The 24,240-nt window shown below is 48.4% G+C and overlaps 1 protein-coding gene across 6 annotated transcripts in view; it reads left to right on the forward strand.

Moving 5' to 3' along the window:
• Positions 1 to 20,244, forward strand: part of AHNAK2 (AHNAK nucleoprotein 2) — a 119,776-nt gene extending 99,532 nt beyond the window's left edge. The window contains exons 1-5 of one of the 6 annotated variants that reach the window (XM_031953128.1): positions 247 to 257; positions 1,094 to 2,397; positions 5,934 to 6,452; positions 7,322 to 7,909; positions 8,592 to 20,244. In XM_031953128.1, coding sequence (XP_031808988.1) covers positions 1,114 to 2,397; positions 5,934 to 6,452; positions 7,322 to 7,909; positions 8,592 to 19,982 — 13,782 coding nt within the window. In that variant the 5' untranslated portion in view covers positions 247 to 257; positions 1,094 to 1,113 and the 3' untranslated portion in view covers positions 19,983 to 20,244. Of the gene's footprint in view, positions 1 to 246; positions 258 to 606; positions 3,844 to 5,933; positions 6,453 to 7,208; positions 7,910 to 8,483 lie in introns of those variants that run through there. The other 5 variants (XM_031953126.1, XM_031953125.1, XM_031953129.1 and 2 more) reach the window with 5 other exon arrangements.
• Positions 20,245 to 24,240: the final 3,996 nt, after the last annotated feature.

Here is a 24,240-nt window from a genome sequence, read left to right on the forward strand (position 1 = left end):
AGACAAGGAGGTAGAAGCAAAGGACAGCAAGTTTAAGATGCCCAAATTTAAGATGCCATCCTTTGGTGGAGGAAAAGACGGGGCAGCTTCAGTAGATGTGTCCCTGCCAAAAGCAGAGGTGGATGTTACCCTTCCTTCAGTCCAGGCAGACCTGAGTGAGAGGGCCCGAGTGGATTGGAAGCAAAGGGCAGACACAGACCAAGTGCCAGAGGAGAAGTCACAGACCTGAAGGGAAGACTGAGGTTTAAGTCTCAAAGGTCAATTGCCCAAAGTCCAAGTGTAAAAGGTGGCAGCTCAGCCCAAGTGACACAATGCCCAGTCTAAAGGGAGGCCCTGAGCCCAAGTCAGGTTGAAGGGGACATTAAACTGGGAGACAAGGAGGTGGAGGTGAAGGTCAGCAAGTTCAAGATGCCCAAATTTAAGATGCCGTCCTTTGGTGGAGGCAAAGAGGGAGCACCTTCTGTAGATGTGTCCCTGCCAAAGGCAGAGGTGGATGTGACCCTTCCTTCTGTCGAGTCCCGATTGAGGGAGGGCCCCAGGATGTGGAAGTCAAGGACTGACATTGAGGCCCAATGCAGAGGGAGAAGTCAGCTTGGACTGAAGAGGTGGGGTATAGTCAAAGGTCATTTGCCCACAGTCCATATGCCCAGCGTGAAAATGCCAAAAATGCCCAAAGCAGATATTAAGGGACCCAAATTGGACATCACTATGCCCAGTCTGGACGTGTCCCTGCCCAAGGGCAAAGACGACATCAAGAGCCCCGCAGTCGAGATGGAAGGGGACATTAAACTGGGAGACAAAGAGGTGGAGGTGAAGGACAGCAAGTTCAAGATGCCCAAATTTAAGATGCCATCTTTTGGAGTGTCTGCCCCAGGCAAAGAAGGGAAAGCCACAGTGGAGGCATCCCTGCCAAAGGCAGAAGTGGATGTCACCCTTCCTTGTGTCGAGGTCGAGGTCAAGCCCAGCGACCTGAGTGTGGAGGCACCTTCAGTGGATGTGGACATCAAAGAACTGGACATTGAGACCAAATTGCCAGAGGGAGAAGTTCAGCTTGGTGACCTAAAGGGGAAGAGTGGGGATATAAGTCTCAAAGGTCACTTGCCCAAAGTCCACATGCCCAGCATGAAAATGCCCCAAATGCCCAAAGCAGACATCAAGGCTCCCAAAGTGGACATCACCATGCCCAGTCTGGACGTGTCCCTGCCCAAGGGCAAAGGTGAAATCAAGAGCCCCGAAGTCGAGGTGGAAGGGGACATTAAACTGGGAGACAAAGAGGTGGAGGTGAAGGACAGCAAGTTCAAGATGCCCAAATTTAAGATGCCGTCCTTTGGTGGAGGCAAAGAGGGAGCAGCTTCAGTAGATGTGTCCCTGCCAAAGGCAGAGGTGGATGTGACCCTTCCTTCTGTCCAGTCCGGCGACCTGAGTGTGGAGGTGCCCTCAGTAGATGTGGAAGTCAAAGGACTGGATATTGAGGCCCAGTTGCCAGAGGGAGAAGTTCAGCTTGGTGACCTGAAGGGGAAGAGTAGGGGTATACGTCTCAAAGGTCATTTGCCCACAGTCCACATGCCTAGCGTGAAAATGCCACAAATGCCCAAAGCAGACATTAAGGGACCCAAAATGGACATCACCATGCCCAGTCTGGACGTGTCCCTGCCAAAGGGCAAAGACGACCTCAAGAGCCCCGAAGTAGAGATGGAAGGGGACATTAAACTGGGAGACAAGGAGGTGGAGGTGAAGGACAGCAAATTCAAGATGCCCAAATTTAAGATGCCATCCTTTGGAGTATCTGCCCCAGGCAAAGAAGGAAAAGCCGCAGTGGACGCATCCCTGCCAAAGGCAGAAGTGGATGTCACCCTTCCTTGTGTCGAGGTCGAGGTCAAGCCCAGCGACCTGAGTGTTGAGGTGCCTTCAGTGGATGTGGACATCAAAGGCCTAGATATTGAGACCAAATTGCCAGAGGGAGAAGTTCAGCTTGGTGACCTGAAGGGGAAGAGTGGGGATATAAGTCTCAAAGGTCACTTGCCCACAGTCCACATGCCCAGCGTGAAAATACCCCAAATACCAAAAGCAGACATCAAGGCTCCCAAAGTGGACATCACCATGCCCAGTCTGGATGTGTCCCTGCCAAAAGGCAAAGATGACATCAAGAGCCCCAAAGTCAAGGTGGAAGGGGACATTAAACTCGGAGACAAGGAGGTGGAGGCAAAGGACAGCAAGTTCAAGATGCCCAAATTTAAGATGCCCTCCTTTGGAGTGTCTGCCCCAGGCAAAGAAGGGAAAGCCGCAGTGGATGGGTCCCTGCCAAAGGCAGAGGTGGATGTGACCCTTCCTTCTATCCATTCCGGCAACCTGAGTGTGGAGGTGCCCTCAGTGGATGTGGAAGTCAAAGGACTGGACATTGAGACCAAGTTGCCAGAGGGAGAAGTCCAGCTTGGTGACCTGAAGGGAAAGACTGAGAGTGTAGGTCTCAAAGGTCACTTGCCCAAAGTCCACATGCCCAGCATGAAAATGCCCCAAATACCCAAAGCAGACATCAAAGCTCCCCAAGTGGACATCACCATGCCCAGTCTGGACATGTCCCTGCCAAAAGCAGAGGTTGATGTTACCCTTCCTTGTGTCCAGGCCGGCGAATTGAGTGTAGAAGTTCCATCAGCAGAAGTGGACATCAAAGGGCTAGACATTGAGACCCAGTTGCCAGAGGTCCAGCTTGGTGACCTGAAGGGGAAGACTAGTGGTGTAGGCCTGAAAGGACACTTGCCCAGCGTGAAAATGCCCCAAATGCCCAGAGCAGATATCAAGGCTCCTAAAGTGGACATCACCATGCCTAGTCTGGACGTGTCCCTGCCCAAGGGCAAAGGTGACATCAAGAGCCCAAAAGTCGAGGTTGAAGGGGACATTAAACTGGGAGACAAGGAGGTGGAAGCAAAGGACAGCAAGTTCAAGATGCCCAAATTTAAGATGCCGTCCTTTGGTGGAGGAAAAGACGGGGCAGCTTTAGTGGAGGTTTCCCTGCCAAAGGCAGAGGTGGATGTTACCCTTCCTTCAGTACAAGCCGGTGACCTGAGTGTGGAGGTGCCCGCAGTGGATGTGGAAGTCAAAAGGCTAGACACTGAGACCAAGTTGCCAGAGGGAGAAGTTCAGCTTGGTGACCTGAAGGGAAAGACTGAGGGTTTAAGTCTCAAAGGTCAATTGCCCAAAGTCCACATGCCCAGCATGAAAATGCCCCAAATGCCCAAAGCAGACATTAAGGGCCCCCAAGTGGACATTACTATGCCCAGTCTGGACGTGTCCCTGCCCAAAGGAAAAGGTGAAATCAAGAGCCCCGAAGTCGAGGTGGAAGGGGATATTAAACTGGGAGACAAGGAGGTGGAGGTGAAGGACAGCAAGTTCAAGATGCCCAAATTTAAGATGCCGTCCTTTGGTGGAGGCAAAGAGGGAGCAGCTTCAGTGGATGTGTCCCTGCCAAAGGCAGAGGTGGATGTGACCCTTCCTTCAGTGCAGTCTGGTGACCTGAGTGTGGAGGTGCCCTCAGTGGATGTGGAAGTCAAAGGACTGGACATTGAGGCCCAGTTGCCAGAGGGAGAATTTCAGCTTGGTGACCTGAAGGGAAAGACTGAGGGTTTAAGTCTCAAAGGTCAATTGCCCAAAGTCCACATGCCCAGCATGAAAATGCCCCAAATGCCCAAAGCAGACATTAAGGGCCCCCAAGTGGACATCACTATGCCCAGTCTGGACGTGTCCCTGCCAAAAGGCAAAGATGACATCAAGAGTCCCGAAGTCAAGGTGGAAGGGGACATTAAACTTGGAGACAAGGAGGTGGAGGCAAAGGACAGCAAGTTCAAGATGCCCAAATTTAAGATGCCCCCTTGGGGTCGCCCAGGCAGAAGGGAAAGCCAGGGATGTGTCCCTGCAAGCAGAGGATGTGACCCTTCCTTCAGTGCAGTCTGGTGACCTGAGTGTGGAGGTGCCCTCAGTGGATGTGGAAGTCAAAGGACTGGACATTGAGACCAGTTGCCAGAGGGAGAAGTCCAGCTTGGTGACCTGAAGGAAGACTGAGAGGTGTATGTCCCTCAAAGGTCACTTGCCCAAGTCCACATGCCCATAGAAAATGCCCCAAATGCCGAAAGCAGATATCAAGGCTCCCAAAGTAGACATCACCATGCCCAGTCTGGACATGTCTCTGCCAAAGAGATTGATGTCTCCTCTGTCCAGGCTCGAACTGAGTGGAGTTCCATCAGCAGAAGTGACACCAAAGGTTGGCCACATTGAGGCCCAGTGCCAGAGGTCCAGCTTTGGTGACCCAAGGGGAAGACTGGTGGTAAGGCCTGAAAGGACATGGCTCCAGCGTGAAAAGCCCCAAATGCCCAAAGCAGAATCATATCCCAAAGTGACATCACCATGCCCAGTCTGACGTGTCCCCTGCCCAACAAAAGGGACATCAAGAGTTCCCAAAGTCGAAGTTGAAGGACAAAACTGGGAGACAAGGAGGTGGAAGCAAAGGATAGTAAGTTCAAGATGCCCAAATTTAAGATGCCGTCCTTTGGTGGAGGAAAAGATGGGGCAGCTTTAGTGGAGGTTTCCCTGCCAAAGGCAGAGGTGGATGTTACCCTTCCTTCAGTACAAGCCGGTGACCTGAGTGTGGAGGTGCCCAGTGGATGGGAACCAAAAGGCTGACACTGAGACGTTGGCCAGAGGGAGAAGTTCCAGCTGGACCTGAAGGAAAGACTGAGGGTTAGTCCTCAAAGGTCAATTGCCCAAAGTCCACATGCCCAGCATGAAAATGCCCCAAATGCCCAAAGAACATTAGGGCCCCTGTGGACATCACCATGCCCAGTCTGACGTGTCCCTGCCCAAGGAAAAGGTGAAATCGAGCCCGAAGTCGAAAGTGGAAGGGACATTAAACTGGGAGACAAAGAGTGGAGGTGAAGGAGCAAGTTCAAGATGCCCTAAATTTAAGGCCGTCCTGGTGGAGGCAAAGAGGAGCAGCTTCAGTAGATGTGTCTGCCAAAGGCAAGTGGAGTGACCCCTTCCTAAGTCCAGTCCGGGACCTGAGTGGGGAGTTCCCTAGTAGATGTGGAAGCAAAGGACTGGATATTGAGGCCCAGTTGCCGAGGGAGAAGTCAGTTTGGTGACCTGAAGGAGAGGTATCTCCAAACCTTGCCCACAGTCCACTGCCCAGGTGAAATGCCCACAAATGCCAAAGCGACATTAGGACCCAAAATGGAATCACCATGCCAGTCTGACGGTCCTGCCAAAGGCAACGCCCCAAGAGCCCTGAAGTAGAGATGGAAGGGGACATTAAATGGAGACAAGGAGGTGGAGGTGGGACACAAACAAGATGCCCAAATTTAAGATGCCATCCTTGGAGATCTACCCAGGCAAAGAAGGAAAGCCGCAGTGGACACATCCCCTGCCAGGCAGAAGTGGATGTCACCCTTCCGTGTCGAGGTCGAGGTCAAGCCCAGCGACCTGAGTGTTGAGGTGCCTTCAGTGGATGTGGACATCAAGCCTAGATATTGAGGACCAATGCCGAGGGAAGTTCAGCTAGTGACCTAAGGGAAGATGGGAATAAGTCTCAAAGGTCATCTGCCCACAGTCCACATGCCCAGCGTGAAAATCCCCAAATACCAAAAGCAGACATAAGGCCCAAGGGACATCACCATGCCCAGTCTGGAGTGTCCCTGCCAAAAGGCAAAGATGAACTGAGCCCCAAAGTCAAGGTGGAAGGGGTATTAAACTGGAGACAAGGAGGTGGAGGCAGACAGAAGTTCAAGATGCCCAAATTTAAGATGCCCTCCTTGGAGCGCCCAGGCAAAGAAGGGAAAGTCAGTGGATGGGTCCCTGCCAAAGGCAGAGGTGGATGGACCCTTCCTCCCTATCCATTCCCGGACCTGAGTGTGAGGTCCCGTGGATGTGGAAGTCAAAGGACTGACATTGAGACCAAGTTGCCAGAGGGAGAAGTCCAGCTTGGTGACCTGAAGGGAAAGACTGAGAGTGTATGTCTCAAAGGTCACTTGCCCAAAGTCCACATGCCCAGCATGAAAATGCCCCAAATGCCCAAAGCAGATATTAAGGGCCCCAAAATGGACATCACCATGCCCAGTCTGGACATGTCCCTGCCAAAAGCAGAGGTTGATGTTACCCTTCCTTCTGTCCAGGCCGGCGAATTGAGTGTAGAAGTTCCATCAGCAGAAGTGGACATCAAAGGGCCAGACATTGAGGCCCAGTTGCCAGAGGTCCAGCTTGGTGACCTGAAGGGGAAGACTGGTGGTATAGGCCTGAAAGGACACTTGCCCAGCGTGAAAATGCCCCAAATGCCCAAAGCAGACATCAAGGCTCCCCAAGTGGACATCACCATGCCCAGTCTGGACGTGTCCCTGCCCAAGGGCAAAGGTGACATCAAGAGCCCCAAAGTCGAGGTTGAAGGGGACATTAAACTGGGAGACAAGGAGGTGGGCAGGACGAAGTTCAAGATGCCCAAATTAAGATGTCATCTGGTGGAGGAAAAGACGGGCAGTTTATGAGGTTCTGCCAAAGGCAGAGGTGGATGCCTCCTTCAGTACAAGCCGTGCCGGAGTGGAGGGTGCCCGAGTGGATGGGAAGTCAAAAGGCGATTGAGACCAAATTCAGGAGGGAGAAGTTCAGCTTGTGGGACCGAAGGAAAGACTGAGGGGTTTAAGTCTCAAAGGTCAATTGCCCAAAGTCCACATGCCCAGCATGAAAATGCCCCAAATGCCCAAAGCAGACATTAAGGGCCCCCAAGTGGACATCACTATGCCCAGTCTGGACGTATCCCTGCCCAAGGGAAAAGGTGAAATCAAGAGCCCCGAAGTCGAGGTGGAAGGGGACATTAAACTGGGAGACAAAGAGGTTGAGGTGAAGGACAGCAAGTTCAAGATGCCCAAAATTTAAGATGCCGTCCTTTGGTGGAGGCAAAGAGGGAGCAGCTTCAGTAGATGTGTCCCTGCCAAAGGCAGAGGTGGATGTGACCCTTCCTTCTGTCCAGTCCGGTGACCCGAGTGTGGAGGTGCCCTCAGTGGATGTGGAAGTCAAAGGACTGGACATTGAGGCCCAGTTGCCAGAGGGAGAAGTTCAGCTTGGTGACCTGAAGGGGAAGAGTGGGGGTATAAGTCTCAAAGGTCATTTGCCCACAGTCCACATGCCCAGCGTGAAAATGCCCCAAATGCCCAAAGCAGACATTAAGGGACCCAAAGTGGACATCACCATGCCCACTATGGACGTGTCCCTGCCCAAGGGCAAAGGCGACATCAAGAGCCCCGCAGTCCAGATGGAAGGGGACATTAAACTGGGAGAGAAGGAGGTGGAGGTGAAGGACAGCAAGTTGAAGATGCCCAAATTTAAGATGCCATCCTTTGGAGTGTCTGCCCCAGGCAAAGAAGGGACAGCTGCAGTGGATGCATCCCTGCCAAAGGCAGAAGTGGATGTCACCCTTCCTTCTGTTGAGGTCGAGGTCAAGCCCAGAGACCTGACTGTTGAGGTGCCTTCAGTGGATGTGGACGTCAAAGGCCTAGACAATGAGACCAAATTGCCAGAGGGAGAAGTTCAGCTTGGTGACCTGAAGGGAAAGACTGAGGGTTTAAGTCTCAAAGGTCAATTGCCCAAAGTCCACATGCCCAGCATGAAAATGCCCCAAATGCCCAAAGCAGACATCAAGGCTCCCCAAGTGGACATCACCATGCCCAGTCTGGACGTGTCCCTGCCCAAGGGCAAAGGCGACATCAAGAGCCCCGAAGTCAAGATGGAAGGGGACATTAAACTGGGAGACAAGGAGGGGGAGGTGAAGGAAAGCAAGTTTAAGATGCCCAAATTTAAGATGCCCTCCTTTGGAGTGTCTGCCCCAGGCAAAGAAGGGCAAGCCGCAGTGGATGGGTCCCTGCCAAAGGCAGAGGTGGATGTGACCCTTCCTTCTGTCCACCCCACCTGAGGTGGAGGTGCCCCAGGAGGGAAGTCAAAGGACTGGACATTGAGAAAGTTGCGAGGGCAATTAGCTTGGAACCTGAAGGGAAAGACTGGAGTGTAGATCCAAAGGTCACTTGCCCAAAGTCCAATGCCCAGCATGAAAATGTCCCAAATGCCCAAAGCAACACTAACCCCAAAGGACATCACCATGCCCAGTTGACGTGTCCCTGCCAAAAGCAGAGGTGGATGTTACCCTTCCTTCTGTCCAGGCCGGCGAATTGAGTGTAGAAGTTCCATCAGCAGAAGTGGACATCAAAGGGCTAGACATTGAGACCCAGTTGCCAGAGGTCCAGCTTGGTGACCTGAAGGGGAAGACTGGTGGTGTAGGCCTGAAAGGACACTTGCCCAGCGCGAAAATGCCCCAAATGCCGAAAGCAGATATCAAGGCTCCCAAAGTAGACATCACCATGCCCAGTCTGGACATGTCTCTGCCCAAGGGCAAAGGTGACAAAAAAAGCCTCAAAGCTGAGGTTGAAGGGGACATTAAACTGGGAGACAAGGAGGTGGAAGCAAAGGACAGCAAGTTCAAGATGCCCAAATTTAAGATGCCGTCCTTTGGTGGAGGAAAAGAGGGGGCAGCTTCAGTGGATGTGTCCCTGCCAAAGGCAGAGGTGGATGTGACCCTTCCTTCTGTCCAGTCCGGTGACCTGAGTGTAGAGGTGCCCGCAGTGGATGTGGAAATCAAAGGGCTAGACATTGAGACCAAGTTGCCAGAGGGAGAAGTTCAGCTTGGTGACCTGAAGGGGAAGAGTGGGGATATAAGTCTCAAAGGTCACTTGCCCAAAGTCCACATGCCCAGCATGAAATTGCCCCAAATGCCCAAAGCAGACATCAAGGCTCCCCAAGTGGACATCACCAGGCCCAGTCTGGACGTGTCCCTGCCCAAGGGCGAAGGTGATATCAAGAGCCCTGAAGTCGAGGTGGAAGGGGACATTAAACTGGGAGACAAGGAGGTGGAGGCAAAGGACAGCAAGTTCAAGATGCCCAAATTTAAGATGCCATCTTTTGGTGGAGGCAAAGAGCTAGCAGCTTCAGTGGATGTGTCCCTGCCAAAGGCAGAGGTGGATGTGACCCTTCCTTCAGTGCAGTCTGGTGACCTGAGTGTGGAGGTGCCCTCAGTGGATGTGGAAGTCAAAGGACTGGACACTGAGACCAAGTTGCCAGAGGGAGAAGTCCAGCTTGGTGACCTGAAGGGAAAGATTGAGAGTGTAGTTCTCAAAAGTGACTTGCCCAAAGTCAACATGGCCAGCATGAAAATGCCCCAAATGGCCAAAGCAGACATTAAGGGCCCCAAAGTGGACATCACCATGCCCAGTCTGGACGTGTCCCTGCCCAAGGGCGAAGGTGATATCAAGAGCCCCGAAATCGAGGTGGAAGGGGACATTAAACTGGGAGACAAGGAAGTGGAGGCAAAGGACAGCAAGTTCAAGATGCCCAAATTTAAGATGCCATCTTTTGGTGGAGGCAAAGAGCTAGCAGATTCAGTGGATGTGTCCCTGCCAAAGGCCGAGGTGGATGTTACCCTTCCTTCTGTCCAGGCCGGCGAATTGAGTGTAGAAGTTCCATCAGCAGAAGTGGACATCAAAGGGCTAGACATTGAGACCCAGTTGCCAGAGGTCCAGCTTGGTGACCTGAAGGGGAAGACTAGTGGTGTAGGCCTGAAAGGACACTTGCCCAGCGTGAAAATGCCCCAAATGCCCAAAGCAGATATCAAGGCTCCTAAAGTGGACGTCACCATGCCCAGTCTGGACATATCCTTGCCCAAAGGCAAAGGCGACATCAGGAGCCCCAAAGTCGAGGTTGAAGGGGACATTAAACTGGGAGAGAAGGAGGTGGAGGTAAAGGACAGTAAGTTCAAGATGCCCAAATTTAAGATGCCGTCCTTTGGTGGAGGAAAAGAGGGGGCAGCTTCAGTGGATGTGTCCCTGCCAAAGGCAGAGGTGGATGTGACCCTTCCTTCTGTCCAGTCCGGTGACCTGAGTGTAGAGGTGCCTGCAGTAGATGTGGAAATCAAAGGGCTAGACATTGAGACCAAGTTGCCAGAGGGAGAAGTTCAGCTTGGTGACCTGAAGGGAAAGACTGAGAGTGTAGGTCTCAAAGGTCACTTGCCCAAAGTCCACATGTCCAGCATGAAATTGCCCCAAATGCCCAAAACAGACATCAAGGCTCCACAAGTGGACATCACCATGCCCAGTCTGGACATGTCTCTGCCAAAAGCAGAGGTGGATGTTACCCTTCCTTCTGTCCAGGCCGGCGAATTGAGTGTAGAAGTTCCATCAGCAGAAGTGGACATCAAAGGGCTAGACATTGAGGCCCAATTGCCAGAGGTCCAGCTTGGTGACCTGAAGGGGAAGGCTGGTGGTGTAGGCCTGAAAGGACACTTGCCCAGCGTGAAAATTCCCCAAATGCCTAAAGCAGACATCAAGGGGCCCAAAGTAGATATCACCATGCCCAGTCTGGACATGTCCCTGCCCAAGGGCAAAGGCGACATTAAGAGCCCCAAAGTTGAGGTAGAAGGGGACATTAAAGTGGGAGACAAGGAGGTGGAAGCAAAGGACAGCAAGTTCAAGATGCCCAAATTTAAGATGCCGTCCTTTGGAGTGTCTGCGCCAGGCAAAGAAGGGAAAGCCGCAGTGGACGTGTCCCTGCCAAAGGCAGAAGTGGATGTCACCCTTCCTTCTGTCGAGGTCAAGGTCAAGCCTGGAGAAGTGAGTGTGGAGGTGCCCTCAGTGGATGTGGATGTCAAAGGACTGGACATTGAGACCAAAATGCCAGAGGGAGAAGTTCAGCTTGGTGACCTGAAGGTGAAGAATGGGGATATAAGTCTCAAAGGTCACTTGCCCACAGTCCACATGCCCAGCATGAAAATGCCCCAAATGCCCAAAGCAGACATCAAGGCTCCCAAAGTGGACATTACCATGCCCAGTCTGGAGGTGTCCCTGCCCACAGGTAAAGGCAACATCAAGAGCCCCAAAGTCGAGGTGGAAGGGGACATTAAACTTGGAGACAAGGAGGTGGAGGTGAAAGACAGCAAGTTCAAGATGCCCAAATTTAAGATGCCATCCTTTGGTGGAGGCAAAGAGGGAGCAGCTTCAGTGGATGTGTCCCTGCCAAAAACAGAGGTGGATGTGACCCTTCCTTCTGTCCAGTCCAGCGACCTGAGTGTGGAGATGCCCTCAGTGGATGTGGAAGTCAAAGGCCTAGACATTGAGGGCCAGTTGCCAGAAGGAGTTCAGCTTGGTGACCTGAAGGGGAAGAGTGGGAGTGTAGGTCTCAAAGGTCACTTGCCCACAGTCCACATGCCCAGCATGAAAATGCCCCAAATGCCCAAAGCAGACATTAAGGGACCCAAAGTGGACATCACTATGCCCAGTCTGGACGTGTCCCTTCCCAAGGGCAAAGGTGACATCAAGAGCCCTGAAGTTGAGATGGAAGGGGACATTAAACTGGGAGACAAAGAGGTGGAGGCAAAGGACAGCAAGTTCAAGATGCCCAAATTTAAGATGCCCTCCTTTGGAGTGTTTGCCCCAGGCAAAGAAGGGAAAGCCGCAGTGGATGTGTCTGTGCCAAAGGCAGAGGTAGATGTGACCCTTCCTTCTGTCCAGTCCGGTGACCTGAGTGTAGAGGTACCCTCAGTGGATGTGGAAGTCAAAGGCCTAGACATTGAGGGCCAGGCGCCAGAGGGAGAAGTTCAGTTTGGTGACCTGAAGGGGAAGAGTGGGAGTGTAGGTCTCAAAGGTCACTTGCCCACAGTCCACATGCACAGTGTGAAAATGCCCCAAATGCCCAAAGCAGACATTAAGGGGCCCAAAATGGACATCAACATACCCAGTCTGGACGTGTCCCTCCCCAAGGGCAAAGGCGAAATCAAGAGCCCCGAAGTCCAGGTGGAAGGGGACATTAAACTGGGAGACAAGGAGGTGGAGGTGAAGGGCAGCAAGTTCAAGATGCCCAAATTTAAGATGTCAGCCTTTGGAGTATCTGCTCCAGGCAAAAAGGGGGAGTCCTTGGTGGACGTGTCCCTGCCAGAGACAGAGGTGGATGTCACCCTTCCTTCTGTCGAGGTTGAGGTCAAGCCCGACGACCTGAGTATGGAGGTGCCTTCAGTGGATGTCAAAGGACTGGACATTCAGACCTATTTGCCAGAGGGAGAAGTTCAGCTTGGTGACCGGAAGGGAAAGACTGAGGGTATAAGTCTCAAAGGTCACTTACCCAAAGTCCACATGCCCAGCGTGAAAATGCCCCAAATCCCCAAAGCAGAGATCAAGACTCCCAAAGTGGACATCACCATGCCCAGTATGGACGTGTCCCTGCCAAAGGCAGAGGTGGATGTGACCCTTCATTCAGTCCAGTCCGGTGACCTGAGTGTGGAGGTGCCCTCAGGGGATGTGGAAGTTAAAGGACTGGACATTGAGACCAAGTTGCCAGAGGGAGAAGTTCAGCTTGGTGACCAGAAGGGAAAGACCGAGGGTATAAGTCTCAAAGGTCATTTACCCAAAGTCCACATGCCCAGTGTGAAAATGCCCCAAATGCCCAAAGCAGACATCAAGGGGCCCAAAGTGGACATCACCATGCCTAGTCTGGATGTGTCCCTCCCCAAGGCCAAAGGCGACATCAAGAGCCCCGAAGTCGAGGTGGAAGGGGACATTAAACTGGGAGACAAGGAGGTAGAGGTGAAGAGCAGCAAGTTCAAGATGCCCAAATTTAAGATGCCAGCCTTTGGAGTGTCTGCTCCAGGCAAAAAGGGGGAGGCCTCAGTGGACGTGTCCCTGCCAAAGACAGAGATGGATGTCACTCTTCCTTCTGTCGAGGTCGAGGTCAAGCCCAGCGACCTGAGTGTGGAGGTGTCCTCAGTGGATGTCAAAGGACTGGACATTGAGACCACGTTGCCAGAGGGAGAAGTTCAGCTTGGTGACCAGAAGGGAAAGACTGAGGGTATAAGTCTTAAAGGTCACTTACCCAAAGTCCACATGCCCAGCATGAAAATGCCCCAAATGCCCAAAGCAGACATCAAAGGGCCCAAAGTGGACATCACCATGCCTAGTCTGGACGTGTCCCTCCCCAAGGCCAAAGGCGACATCAAGAGCCCCGAAGTCGAGGTGGAAGGGGACATTAAACTGGGAGACAAGGAGGTAGAGGTGAAGAGCAGCAAGTTCAAGATGCCCAAATTTAAGATGCCAGCCTTTGGAGCGTCTGCTCCAGGCAAAAAGGGGGAGGCCTCGGTGGACGTGTCCCTGCCAAAGACAGAGATGGATGTCACCCTTCCTTCTGTCGAGGTCGAGGTCAAGCCCAGCGACCTGAGTGTGGAGGTGTCCTCAGTGGATGTCAAAGGACTGGACATTGAGACCACGTTGCCAGAGGGAGAAGTTCAGCTTGGTGACCAGAAGGGAAAGACTGAGGGTATAAGTCTTAAAGGTCACTTACCCAAAGTCCACATGCCCAGCATGAAAATGCCCCAAATGCCCAAAGCAGACATTAAGCCACCCAAAGTGGACATCACCATGCCTAGTCTGGACGTGTCCCTCCCCAAGGCCAAAGGCGACATCAAGAGCCCAGAAGTCGAGGTGGAAGGGGACATTAAACTGGGAGACAAGGAGGTGGAGGCGAAGGACAGCAAGTTCAAGATACCCAAATTTAAGATGCCATCCTTTGGAATTTCTGCTCCAGATAAAGAAGGGAAAGTCTCAGTGGACGTGTCCCTGCCACAGGCCGACGGGGATGTGACCCTTGCTTCTGTCGAGGTCGACGTCAAGCCCGGCGACCTGAATGTTGAGGTGCCCTCATTGGATGTGGAAGTCAAGGGACTAGACATTGAGACCAAGTTGCAAGAGGGACAGGTCCAGCTTGGTGACTTGAAGGGGAAGAGTGGCAGTGTGAGTCTCAAAGGTCACTTGCCCAAAGTCCACATGCCCAGCGTGAAAATGCCCCAAATGCCCAAAGTAGACATCAAGGGGTCCAAAGTAGACATCACCATGCCCAGTTTGGACGTGTCCCTGCCCAAGGGCAAAGGCGACATCAAGAGCCCAGAAGTTGAGGTGGAAGGGGACATTAAACTGGGAGATAAGGAGATGGAGGTGAAGGACAGCAAATTCAAGATGCCCAAATTTAAGATGCCATCCTTTGGAGTATCTGCCCCAGGCAAAGAAGGAAAAGCCGCAGTGGACGCATCCCTGCCAAAGGCAGAGGTGGATGTCCTCCTTCCTTCTGTCCAGTCCGGTGACCTGAGTGTGGAGGTGCCCTCAGTGGATGTGGAAGTAAAAGGACTAGACATTGAGACCAAGTTGCCAGAGGGAGAAGTTCAGCTTGGTGACCTGAAGGGGAAGACTGGGAGTGTAGGTCTCAAAGGTCACTTGCCCAAAGTCCACATGCCCAGTGTGAAAATGCCCCAAATGCCCAAAGCAGACATTAAGGGCCCCAAAATGGACATCACCCTGCCCAATCTGGACGTGTCCCTGCCCAAGGGCAAAGGTGATGTCAAGAGCCCCGAAGTGCAAGTACAGGCAGTCAAAGTGGAAGGGGAAATTAAACTGGGAGACAAGGAGGTAGAGGCAAAGGACAGCAAGTTTAAGATGCCCAAATTTAAGATGCCATCCTTTGGTGGAGGCAAAGAGGGGGCAGTCTCAGTCAACGTGTCTTTGCCAAAGGCAGAGGTGGATGTCACCCTTCCTTCTGTCCAGTCCGGCGACCTGAGTGTGGAGGTGCCCTCAGTGGATGTGGAAGTAAAAGGGCTAGACATTGAGACCAAGTTGCTAGAGGAAGAAGTTCAGCTTGGTGACCTGAAGGGGAAGAGTGGCATTGTAGATCTGAAAGGTCACTTGCCCAAAGTCCACATGCCCAGCATGAAAATGCCCCAAATGCCCAAAGCAGACCTCAAGGGGCCCAAAGTAGACATCACCATGCCCAGTTTGGACGTGTCCCTGCCCAAGGGCAAAGGCGACATCAAGAGCCCAGAAGTTGAGGTGGAAGGGGACATTAAACTGGGAGACAAGGAGGTGGAGGTGAAGGACAGCAAATTCAAGATGCCCAAATTTAAGATGCCATCGTTTGGAGTATCTGTCCCAAGCAAAGAAGGGAAAGCCTCCATGGACGTGTCCCTGCCAAAGGCAGAGGTGGATGTCCCCCTTCCTTCTGTCCAGTCCGGTGACCTGAGTGTGGAGGTGCCCTCAGTGGATGTGGATGTGAAAGGACTAGACATTGAGACCAAATTGCCAGAGGGAGAAGTCCAGCTTGGTGACCTGAAGGGGAAGACTGGGAGTGTAGGTCTCAAAAGTGACTTGCCCAAAGTCCACATGCCCAGTGTGAAAATGCCCCAAATGCCCAAAGCAGACATTAAGGGCCCCAAAGTGGACATCACCCTGCCCAGTCTGGACGTGTCCCTGCCCAAGGGCAAAGGTGATGTCAAGAGCTCTGAAGTGCAAGTAGAGGTAGTCAAAGTGGAAGGGGACATTAAACTGGGAGACAAGGAGGTCGAGGCAAAGGACAGCAAGTTTAAGATGCCCAAATTTAAGATGCCATCCTTTGGTGGAGGTAAAGAGGGGGCAGTCTCAGTCGACATGTCTTTGCCAAAGGCAGAGGTGGATGTGACTCTTCCTTCTGTCCAGGCCGGAGACCTGAGTGTGGAGGTGCCCTCAGTGGATGTGGAAGTAAAAGGGCTAGACATTGAGACCAAGTTGCCAGAGGAAGAAGTTCAGCTTGGTGACCTGAAGGGGAAGAGTGGCAGTGTAGATTTCAAAGATCACTTGCCTAAAGTCCACATGCCCAGCATGAAAATGCCCCAAATGCCTAAAGCAGACATTAAGGCTCCTCAAGTCGATATCACCATGCCCCATCTGGACGTGTCCCTGCCCAAGGGCAAAGGCGACATCAAGAGCCCCGAAATCGAGGTCGAAGGGGACATTAAACTGGGAGATAAGGAGGTGGAGGTGAAGGACAGCAAGTTCAAGATGCCCAAATTTAAGATGCCATCCTTTGGAATGTCTGCTCCAGGAAAAGAAAGGAAAGTCTCAGTGGACGTGTCCCTGCCGCAGGCAGAAGTGGATGTCACCCTTCCTTCTGTCGAGGTCGAGGTCAAACCTGGCGACCTGAGTGTGGAAGTGCCCTCAGTGGATGTGGACGTCAAAGGCCTAGACATTGAGGGCCACTTGCCAAAGGGAGAAGCCCAGGTTGGTGACCGGAAGGAGCAGAGTGGTAGTGTAGGTCTCAAAGGTCACTTACCCAAAGTCCACATGCCCAGCATGAAAATGCCCCAAATGCCCAAAGCAGACATTAAGGGGCCCAAAGTGGACATCACCATGCCTAGTCTGGACGTGTCCCTGCCCAAGGGCACAGTTGACATCCAGGGCCCTCAGGTTGACATGGAGGCAGTCAAGGTGGAAGGGGACATTAAACTAGGAGAGAAGGAGGTGGAGATAAAGGACAGCAAGTTCAAGATGCCCAAATTTAAGATGCCTTCCTTTGGTTCCTCTCATCGCAGGCTCCATAAATCATCAGTTGATACTCCTTCCTGTCATGAACCTCTAGATGTTTCTAAGTCTTCTCCTGCTTTTGTACATAAGGAACCTGAATTCTCTTCAGTTCTGCAGGATGACCCTCTTCTTTGTGATTCCAATTTAAAAGTTGAAGGAAGCAGAATGAAACTCCACATGCCTAAAATGAATATTCCTAGTACTGGATTTTCTAAGGATGACAGCAAAGTTTCCAAGACTAGTGCAACTGTTACTTGTTCTTCAGGAGAGACTATTATGTCTTCTGTTGACACATCTCTTCCCAATCTTCCTGCAACAGTCGGTGGTACCTCTGGTGACATTTTCAGTTCTGATATTCCTGTCCCAGAAACTGATACAAAGAAATATGACTTCAAAGTCCAGTTGCCTAAAATTGCCTTTCCAGGGCACCAATTTGATGGGACTCTTAAGCCAACCGATTTGAAAATATCCTCAAAGAGATCTGAGTGTGCAGTCAATCTTTGTGAAGGTGAGCTTCCGGAAGGTGAACTTCATGTTGATATTGCATCCTCTCATTTATCTGATTCCCGTGATGGATATTCACAGTTTTCTGGGGTTTCGCTTCCAGGTTTGAATTTTACTAAGGTTAATATCAGTGGTCCCCACACTGAATTTGGTAAAACCAGAGTGAAAGAGGACATCACCCTCACAAAGTATGAAGTCACTCTTCCTATGTCAAAATCCCATGATATTCCTTCCCTCCCTCACTCTGATACCATCCCTATTTTGGACAGACATTCTATTCATCTGAAGTCAGAGGAAGAAGAGTCACAAATCTCTGCTGGCACATGGGATGAAAGAGTAGAGCCTCTTTCTTATGACCCAGATGGAATGATTAAATTTCCCAAGTTTTACAAACCAAAGTTTGGAGTTTCTGTTTCCAAGCCATTAGAGATCTCTCACCCTCAAGAACCTCCCAATGTGGCAGCAGAAATGACAGCCCAGGAAGAACCAATCCTTTTCCCCAAGAAAGAATTTATGATGTCATCTGAGACTGTTAAATCATTCATGCATTTGAGCTCTGTCCAGACTTCTCTGGAGGGCTCTGACCAAATGGCAGTAAGTGACATCCAGGATTCAAACATAGCTCCTCAGACGGGGAAGGCAGAAGAAGTCAAGCCTGAATGTACAGAATCAGAAGGGAAAGAAGGCTTCTTCAAAATGCCCAAGTTCAAGCTTCCCTCATTTAGTTGGTCTCCTAAAAAAGAAGCAGCTTCAAAAGGAGCTCCAGGTTCTAAGCCAAGTGATATTTTAGACAAAGAACAAGTAGCTGCTGATACGGAAATTCACACCACAAGTGTAGAAACAGACATGGATGTGCCCACTGAGAAAGAGAGCCCCAAAGAAAAGATTAAGAAGCCCCATTTTATGATGCCAAAGATTGGGCTTCCCAAAGCCAAGGGCTCTAAGGCAGGGATTGGCCTGCAGAAGGAAGCTGAAGAACTCACCCATTCTGATGATGCCCATATAGAGGAGGGCTCTAAGAAGGTTATAGATACATCTAGTAAAAAAACGGTGCTTGATACTAAAGTATTTCAAATTGTAGCCCCTACTGTCATTAGACAGACTGAATTACAAGTCACTGAAGGTCTTGCCCCAGGGAAGACAACTACTCAGGAGCCATCAGGTGATAAAGAGAGTGGCAAAGAGCAACTTTTCCTTCCAGTTGTTCAAGTGCCCAAACTTGGCTCTTCTGTTTCCCAAGTCAAGAGTCACAGCATCCATATTTCTGTACCCAAACTGGAGACAGATATGTCCCAACCATCTCCTACAGTAGATATAGAGACAGTAACCCTGGAAACAGAAACATATGCAGATGTGCTAAAACGCAATATCGATGATAAAAGCTTAAAATTGTGCCAGACTACAGCTGGGATGTTGGATTCAACAATTTCCATATCTGAAGTCAGTGTCCCTTCTGGAGAAAACACAGTGTCCCTCCTGATGCCCAGCCTGGGGTTTTCTACTAGTGAAATCAAAGATCCCAGACAAGAAACAGGTGAGACAGTGCTTCCCCAACATGACATGTCTATGCCTAGACCACAAGCCATTGCCAAAGGTGAAAAAGATGTAGGTTTACCTGAGTCAGAAATGTATCTTCTCCCAACAGAAGGGCCCATTAAACTCAAGACCTCAAGTACTGAAATACCATCTCAAGTTTCCATGATTGAAACAAGCCGAGTCTGGGAAGGCTCTGTATTGACTGTTAAATTTCCCAAATTACAAATACCTAAATTTACCTTCCAAGCTCCCAACACAGAGGCTGACATTTTCATCCCCAAAGTGAGAGAAGTAATGTGCCCTGAGACAGATATTGAGATAGCAATCCATAAGGAAAGCCCAGATGAATGGAGTGCTAAAGTCCTCAAAGCAGTCTCTGAGATTCCCCCTCAGCCAAGCCCTGATCCAATAAGGCCTCCAAAGGATCTTGCCCTCTCTTCAGTAGCCTCTCCTATTTCCAAGGTCAAAGTCCATATTCAGGGTGCCCACATAGAAAGCCAAGAGGTCACCATAGAAAGCCGAGTGACTTGTGAACATGGTGAGCTCCCAAGAAGAGAGACCTTTTCTACTCAGATTGTGAAAGGCTCTGAGATCCCTCCATCTGATATTCAGACACCTTCTTACGGGTTTTCCCTGCTGAAGGTGAAAATCCCAGAGTCACATGTTAATCTGGATGTGACAGGCAAGGAACAAGAAACCCTGGGGTATACAAGTTCTACACTCGAGACACAAGACATCTCAGAAGAGAGTTTGAGAAAAGATGAATTGGGAGTAGACACAGATCTATCACTGGAGGGTGAACTCCAGCCTGAAACAGGAGAACCATATGAAATAATTTCTTCTAGTGCCAGTTTGCCAAAACTGAAAACATTTACATTTGAAGTTCACTCTTCCCATCAATATGTTGATAGCTACTCTGATGAGGAACCTGCAGAAATCCTGGAATTCCCCCCTGAAGACAGTCATGACCAAATATCACCAGATGAAGAAAAGGAGCAGAAAGTTCAATCAGAAAGTAAGAAGTCTTCTGGTCTATTTCGATTTTGGCTTCCAAGCATTGGGTTTTCTTCTTCTGTTGATGAGGCAAATTCCGACTCCAAAACTGAACTATCAAAGTCAGTTCCAATACAAACCCAGCCAGAAGCCATGTCAGATATTGAACCTAAGAAACCCGAGAAAACAGGCTGGTTTCGATTTCCCAAATTGGGGTTCTCCTCTTCCCCAGCCAAGAAGAGTAAGAGTACTGAAGAGAGTGTGACAGAGCCCACCAAATCAGGATCACAGGAGGAAGCCGAGCAGACAGTAATTTTCTTTGATGCACAGGAAACGTTATCTCCAGAGGAGAGAGAAGGTGGTGAGAGCATCACTAGCACCACCAATGATGATGCTCAAGAACCTGGTGCCCTAGTTACATCTTCTGCAAGAACTGAATTAATCTTACTGGAGGAGGAAGGAAAAACTGCAGGAAAAACAGGTTCTGGGCATGTGGCCAAATGAAGGGCAAGGGTTTTCTTAGCCATCCAAAGAGAATAACAAACCAAATCAAAAAGCTAAGCCAATAAAAAGACCTATCCTGACCACACTTCCTTCTACATCAGCTCAGAAAACTGAATGTGGAAATCAATAAGAAGCTTATATGGGGATCCCTTTGCTGAACATGACAGTGTCTTTTTTGAGTGTCTTTTTCCAGAGGCAAATCTCACATTCTTGAGGGAGGGAAGGCCTTCAGCTGTTCTGAACACCTTCCTGAGCAGTGTTTGTTGTGCCTGAAAAAGGGATAGAGAAGCACTAAGATCTTGGTGAAGTACAGTCCTCAGAAACTTACCAATAAAAATTAAGTTACAGCTTCTTTGTGCAAAGGGCTGTCATGGTCACTCGGGAATAGGTAGGGCCAGTTGTTGGTTTTGTTTCTATCCTGCTGCTGCTACTGCTTTATGGTGGAAAATCTATTATCCTTCTTTTAGATAGAGCCAAATGTATTCCATGGGATCACCTTTCCTGCAGGACAAAGCTCCTTTCTCTCTGTTAGAAGTCTTTTCTATGTCAAGCTTCAGGAAACTGAGAGGGCTAAGATATATATATATATATATATATATATATATATATATATATATATATATATATATATATATATATATATATCTATATATATATATCAGTGATGAAAGGGAGGGGAAGGGATCAAGCCAGGTACCAATGTGGGTGGAATGTAGCATTAAGTGGCTTTTAGGGGGCAGAAGAGGCAGGTGAGAGGATATTAAAACATCTGGGAATTGATCCAGATGACAAGTTAGAAAGGTCCTTTGGCTGTATCTCATCTTCACAGGCCATTACTGTGGTTCACACTCTTGCTACTTGTAACATGTATGAGGCACTGAATGAGAACCTCTGCAAGAGAAATAAATGCTATAACACCATTATTGGAATTGCTGATTGTTTCTGTTTCAGCGGGTGGGAGGGCCGGGTAGACTGAAATCCCCATTCTTCTAGTCTTCCAATCCCCTTCCCCATTCCTCTCTGCTTTTTCTGGATAAGAGATGGACAACAAACCTTTGAAAAGTCAGCAATAGGTTTCACAGAGTTCGGTTGTGATCATCCCTTTCCCCAAAGTCCTGTTTATACTTAACTTTGGATGCAAAGTACTTATTCTTTACCTTGCCACCGTATACTTGAGTCCAACTCAAACACATTTTCCCCCAATATTTAATTTTTCTAAATACAGGTAAATACAAGTAAAGATAGTTTTCAACATACATTTTTGTAAGACTGTGTTCTAAATTTTTTTCTTTCCCCTCTTCTTCCTATCCCACTGTGATGAAAGTTATATACATATAATCCTTTTAACCATATTTCCATATTTATCACATTCCATATTTATCATGGCTGCAAGAAAAGTCAAACCAAAAGGGAAAAAGAAACATGAAAAAGAAAACAAAATTGAAAATATTATGCTTTGATCCACATTCAGTCTCCATAGCACACTCTCTGGATGTAGTTAGCATTTTCTATCCCAAATCCATTGATCATTGATCCTTGAATCATTACATTGTTGAGAAGAACCAAGTCCATCACAGTTGATTATCACATAATCTTATTACTGTGTACAATCTAAACACATTTTTAAAAGGCATAGTTTATATATACTTTGATTTCTCCAAAGTATGCCTTTTTTTCTACCCAGTTATTTACCCCTTATAATTTTTAAAAGAACAAGTAGAAGTTTAGACCAAAAGAACTGACACATCAATTGAGTTTGACAACATAGGCAATATTCTGTACTCACAGGTCCTTACTTTTACAAAGAGTGGAGAGAGATATATTAAATCTTCCAGGTCAAGCTTGATTATGATAACATCTAGCATTTGCACTCACAAGACTCACAGATCCTTACTTTTACAAAGAGTGGAGGGAGATATATTAAATCTTCCAAGTCAAGCTTGGTTATGATAACATCTAACATTTGCATAGCACTTAAAGTTTGCAGAGCACTTTACATTTTTAATTCATTTGACCCTCACAACAATCCCATCTGATAGTTGCAATTATTATTTCTGTTTGTTGTTGTTTTTTTTACATTTGAGGAAATTGAAGCAAACATGTTAAGTAGTTTACCCAGAGTCACACAGCTAGAAAGTGTCTGAGGCAGGATCCAAACTTAAGTATCTCACATGCTATCCACTGCCACCTACTTGCTAAATATAGAATATTGTTTTGTCAAATATACTTTCAAGAGAATTTTCTTTGTCATTGTTTCCTCTGAAACAATGCCACAAAAAGAAATGGGTACAAAAAATGTACATTTAAATTCTCAGAAGGAAAATCTTATGGAAGTCAATTCATGTAAAATGAGAGTGTTGGTCTTAATGGTTTCAAAGAACCTTTCCAAGGTTGATCTTCTGTGTTCCATGCTTCTTGTGAAGCCATACCATAAAGAAGGGTCCCCAGTATCCAATGGTGATGGAAAGGTTTGCAGACCATGAGGCTGGTACCTGGCATTCACCCAGCATTGTAGGCACACCCTCGAATGGATGGCAGCATTTATTTTGGATTTGCAAACATGAAACTGCTAATGACCAGTACAAATCTAGCACAGATTCTTTCCTGAGTCAGAGTGAGGTGAGATCAAGGGCTAAGTGTCCCCTAAAGGGCCTTCACACACTCTTTGGGAACTTTATTCTTGAAAGGGTGTGGGATTTAGAATTAGAGGATTAGAGCTGAGAGGAATCTTAAAACAGAAATCATAGAAATCCTGAGCTGGAAGGAATCTTAGAGAACAGGGTGTCAGAGACATTAGAGGAGAGGCTATAAAATATATGGAGTCAGCATTATTCAGGGGGGAAAAAAGCATTGACTATAGAGTCAGAGGATATGAGTTCAAATCCCATTTGTGGGATTGTAGACAAGGTACTTAATTTCTGTTGGTCTCAATTTCCTAATCTCTAAATTGAGGATGTTGGATCCTGAAAGGGATCTTAGCTTATAGAATGATAGAGCTGCTTTTTGTGGTGGCAAGGAACTGGAACTTGTGTGGATGCCCCTCAGTTGGGGAATGGCTAAATCAGTTATAGTATATGAATGAATAGAATACTTTTGTGCTAGAAGAATTGATGAGCAGGCTTATTTCAGAAAGGCCTGGAAAGATTTACATGAATTGATGCTAAGTGAAGTGAGCAGAAGCAAGAGAACATTGTACACATGAGAAAACAAGATTATGTGATGATCAACTGGAATGGACTTGGCTCATCTCAACAATTCAGTGATTTAAGGAAATTCCAATAGACTTGGACTGGAAAAAGCCATCCTTATCCAGAGAGAACTATGGAGAGCAAATATGAATTGAAGCATAGTATTTTCTTTTTTTTAAATTTTCAATAGTATTTTATTTCTCCAAATGTATGTAAAGAATGTTTTTGACATTCATTTTTGTAAGAATGTGTCCCAAATTTTTCTCCCTCCTTCCCTTATTTCCCTCCCTCCTCAAAGCAGCAAGTAATCTGATGTAGGTTAAATAAGTGCAATTTTTAAAAATTTATTTCCATATGTATCATGTTGTGCAATAAAAATCAGACCAAAAAGGAAAAAATCATGAAAAAGAAGAAAAGTAAACCAAAAAAGGTGAAAATGCTAATTTTTTGGGGGGTGTTATTGTTTTATTTTTACTGTTATTTTTTCTTGTGTTTGATTTTGTTCTTTTTTCCTGATTTTTCTTTTCCAACATAATTCATATGGAAATATATTAAAAATTGATTGTACATGGATAACCTAAAAAAAAACGACAGAGATGGAAGACAACTTAGACATTGTCCCTTTAGTGGTGCAAAAGATGAGGCTCAGTGAAAAACATCATACAGTGAGTTGGTGACGGAATTGGAATTAGAGCCTTGATGTTCATCCTCTCAAGCCAGTATTCTTTCCTTTATCATTCCCTCTTCCCAGATAGGGAAAAACACTTCAGAGTGGAAGGGATAAAGCCAGAAGTCACACATCTGTCTGAGGAAGAAGCAGGAAATATGGCTCTCTGTGAAAAGGAACATGGGAGAAGAATAGCCATGGCAACAAGCAGGACGGGAAGCTGGGAGGGAAGCCAACAGGTGTCTCATGGGCTGAGTCAGAACGTAGAGAGCTACTACTGGGTCTGTATCTCAAAGAAATCATAAAGGAGGGAAAAGGACTAACACATGCAAAAATGTTTGCAGCAGCTTTTTCTGAGGTGCCGAAGAATTGGAAAATGAGTAGATGCACATCAATTGGGGAA

This window comes from Sarcophilus harrisii, chromosome 2 (assembly GCF_902635505.1).
Source record: "Sarcophilus harrisii chromosome 2, mSarHar1.11, whole genome shotgun sequence".
In the NCBI taxonomy this organism is placed as follows: Eukaryota; Metazoa; Chordata; class Mammalia; order Dasyuromorphia; family Dasyuridae; genus Sarcophilus; species Sarcophilus harrisii.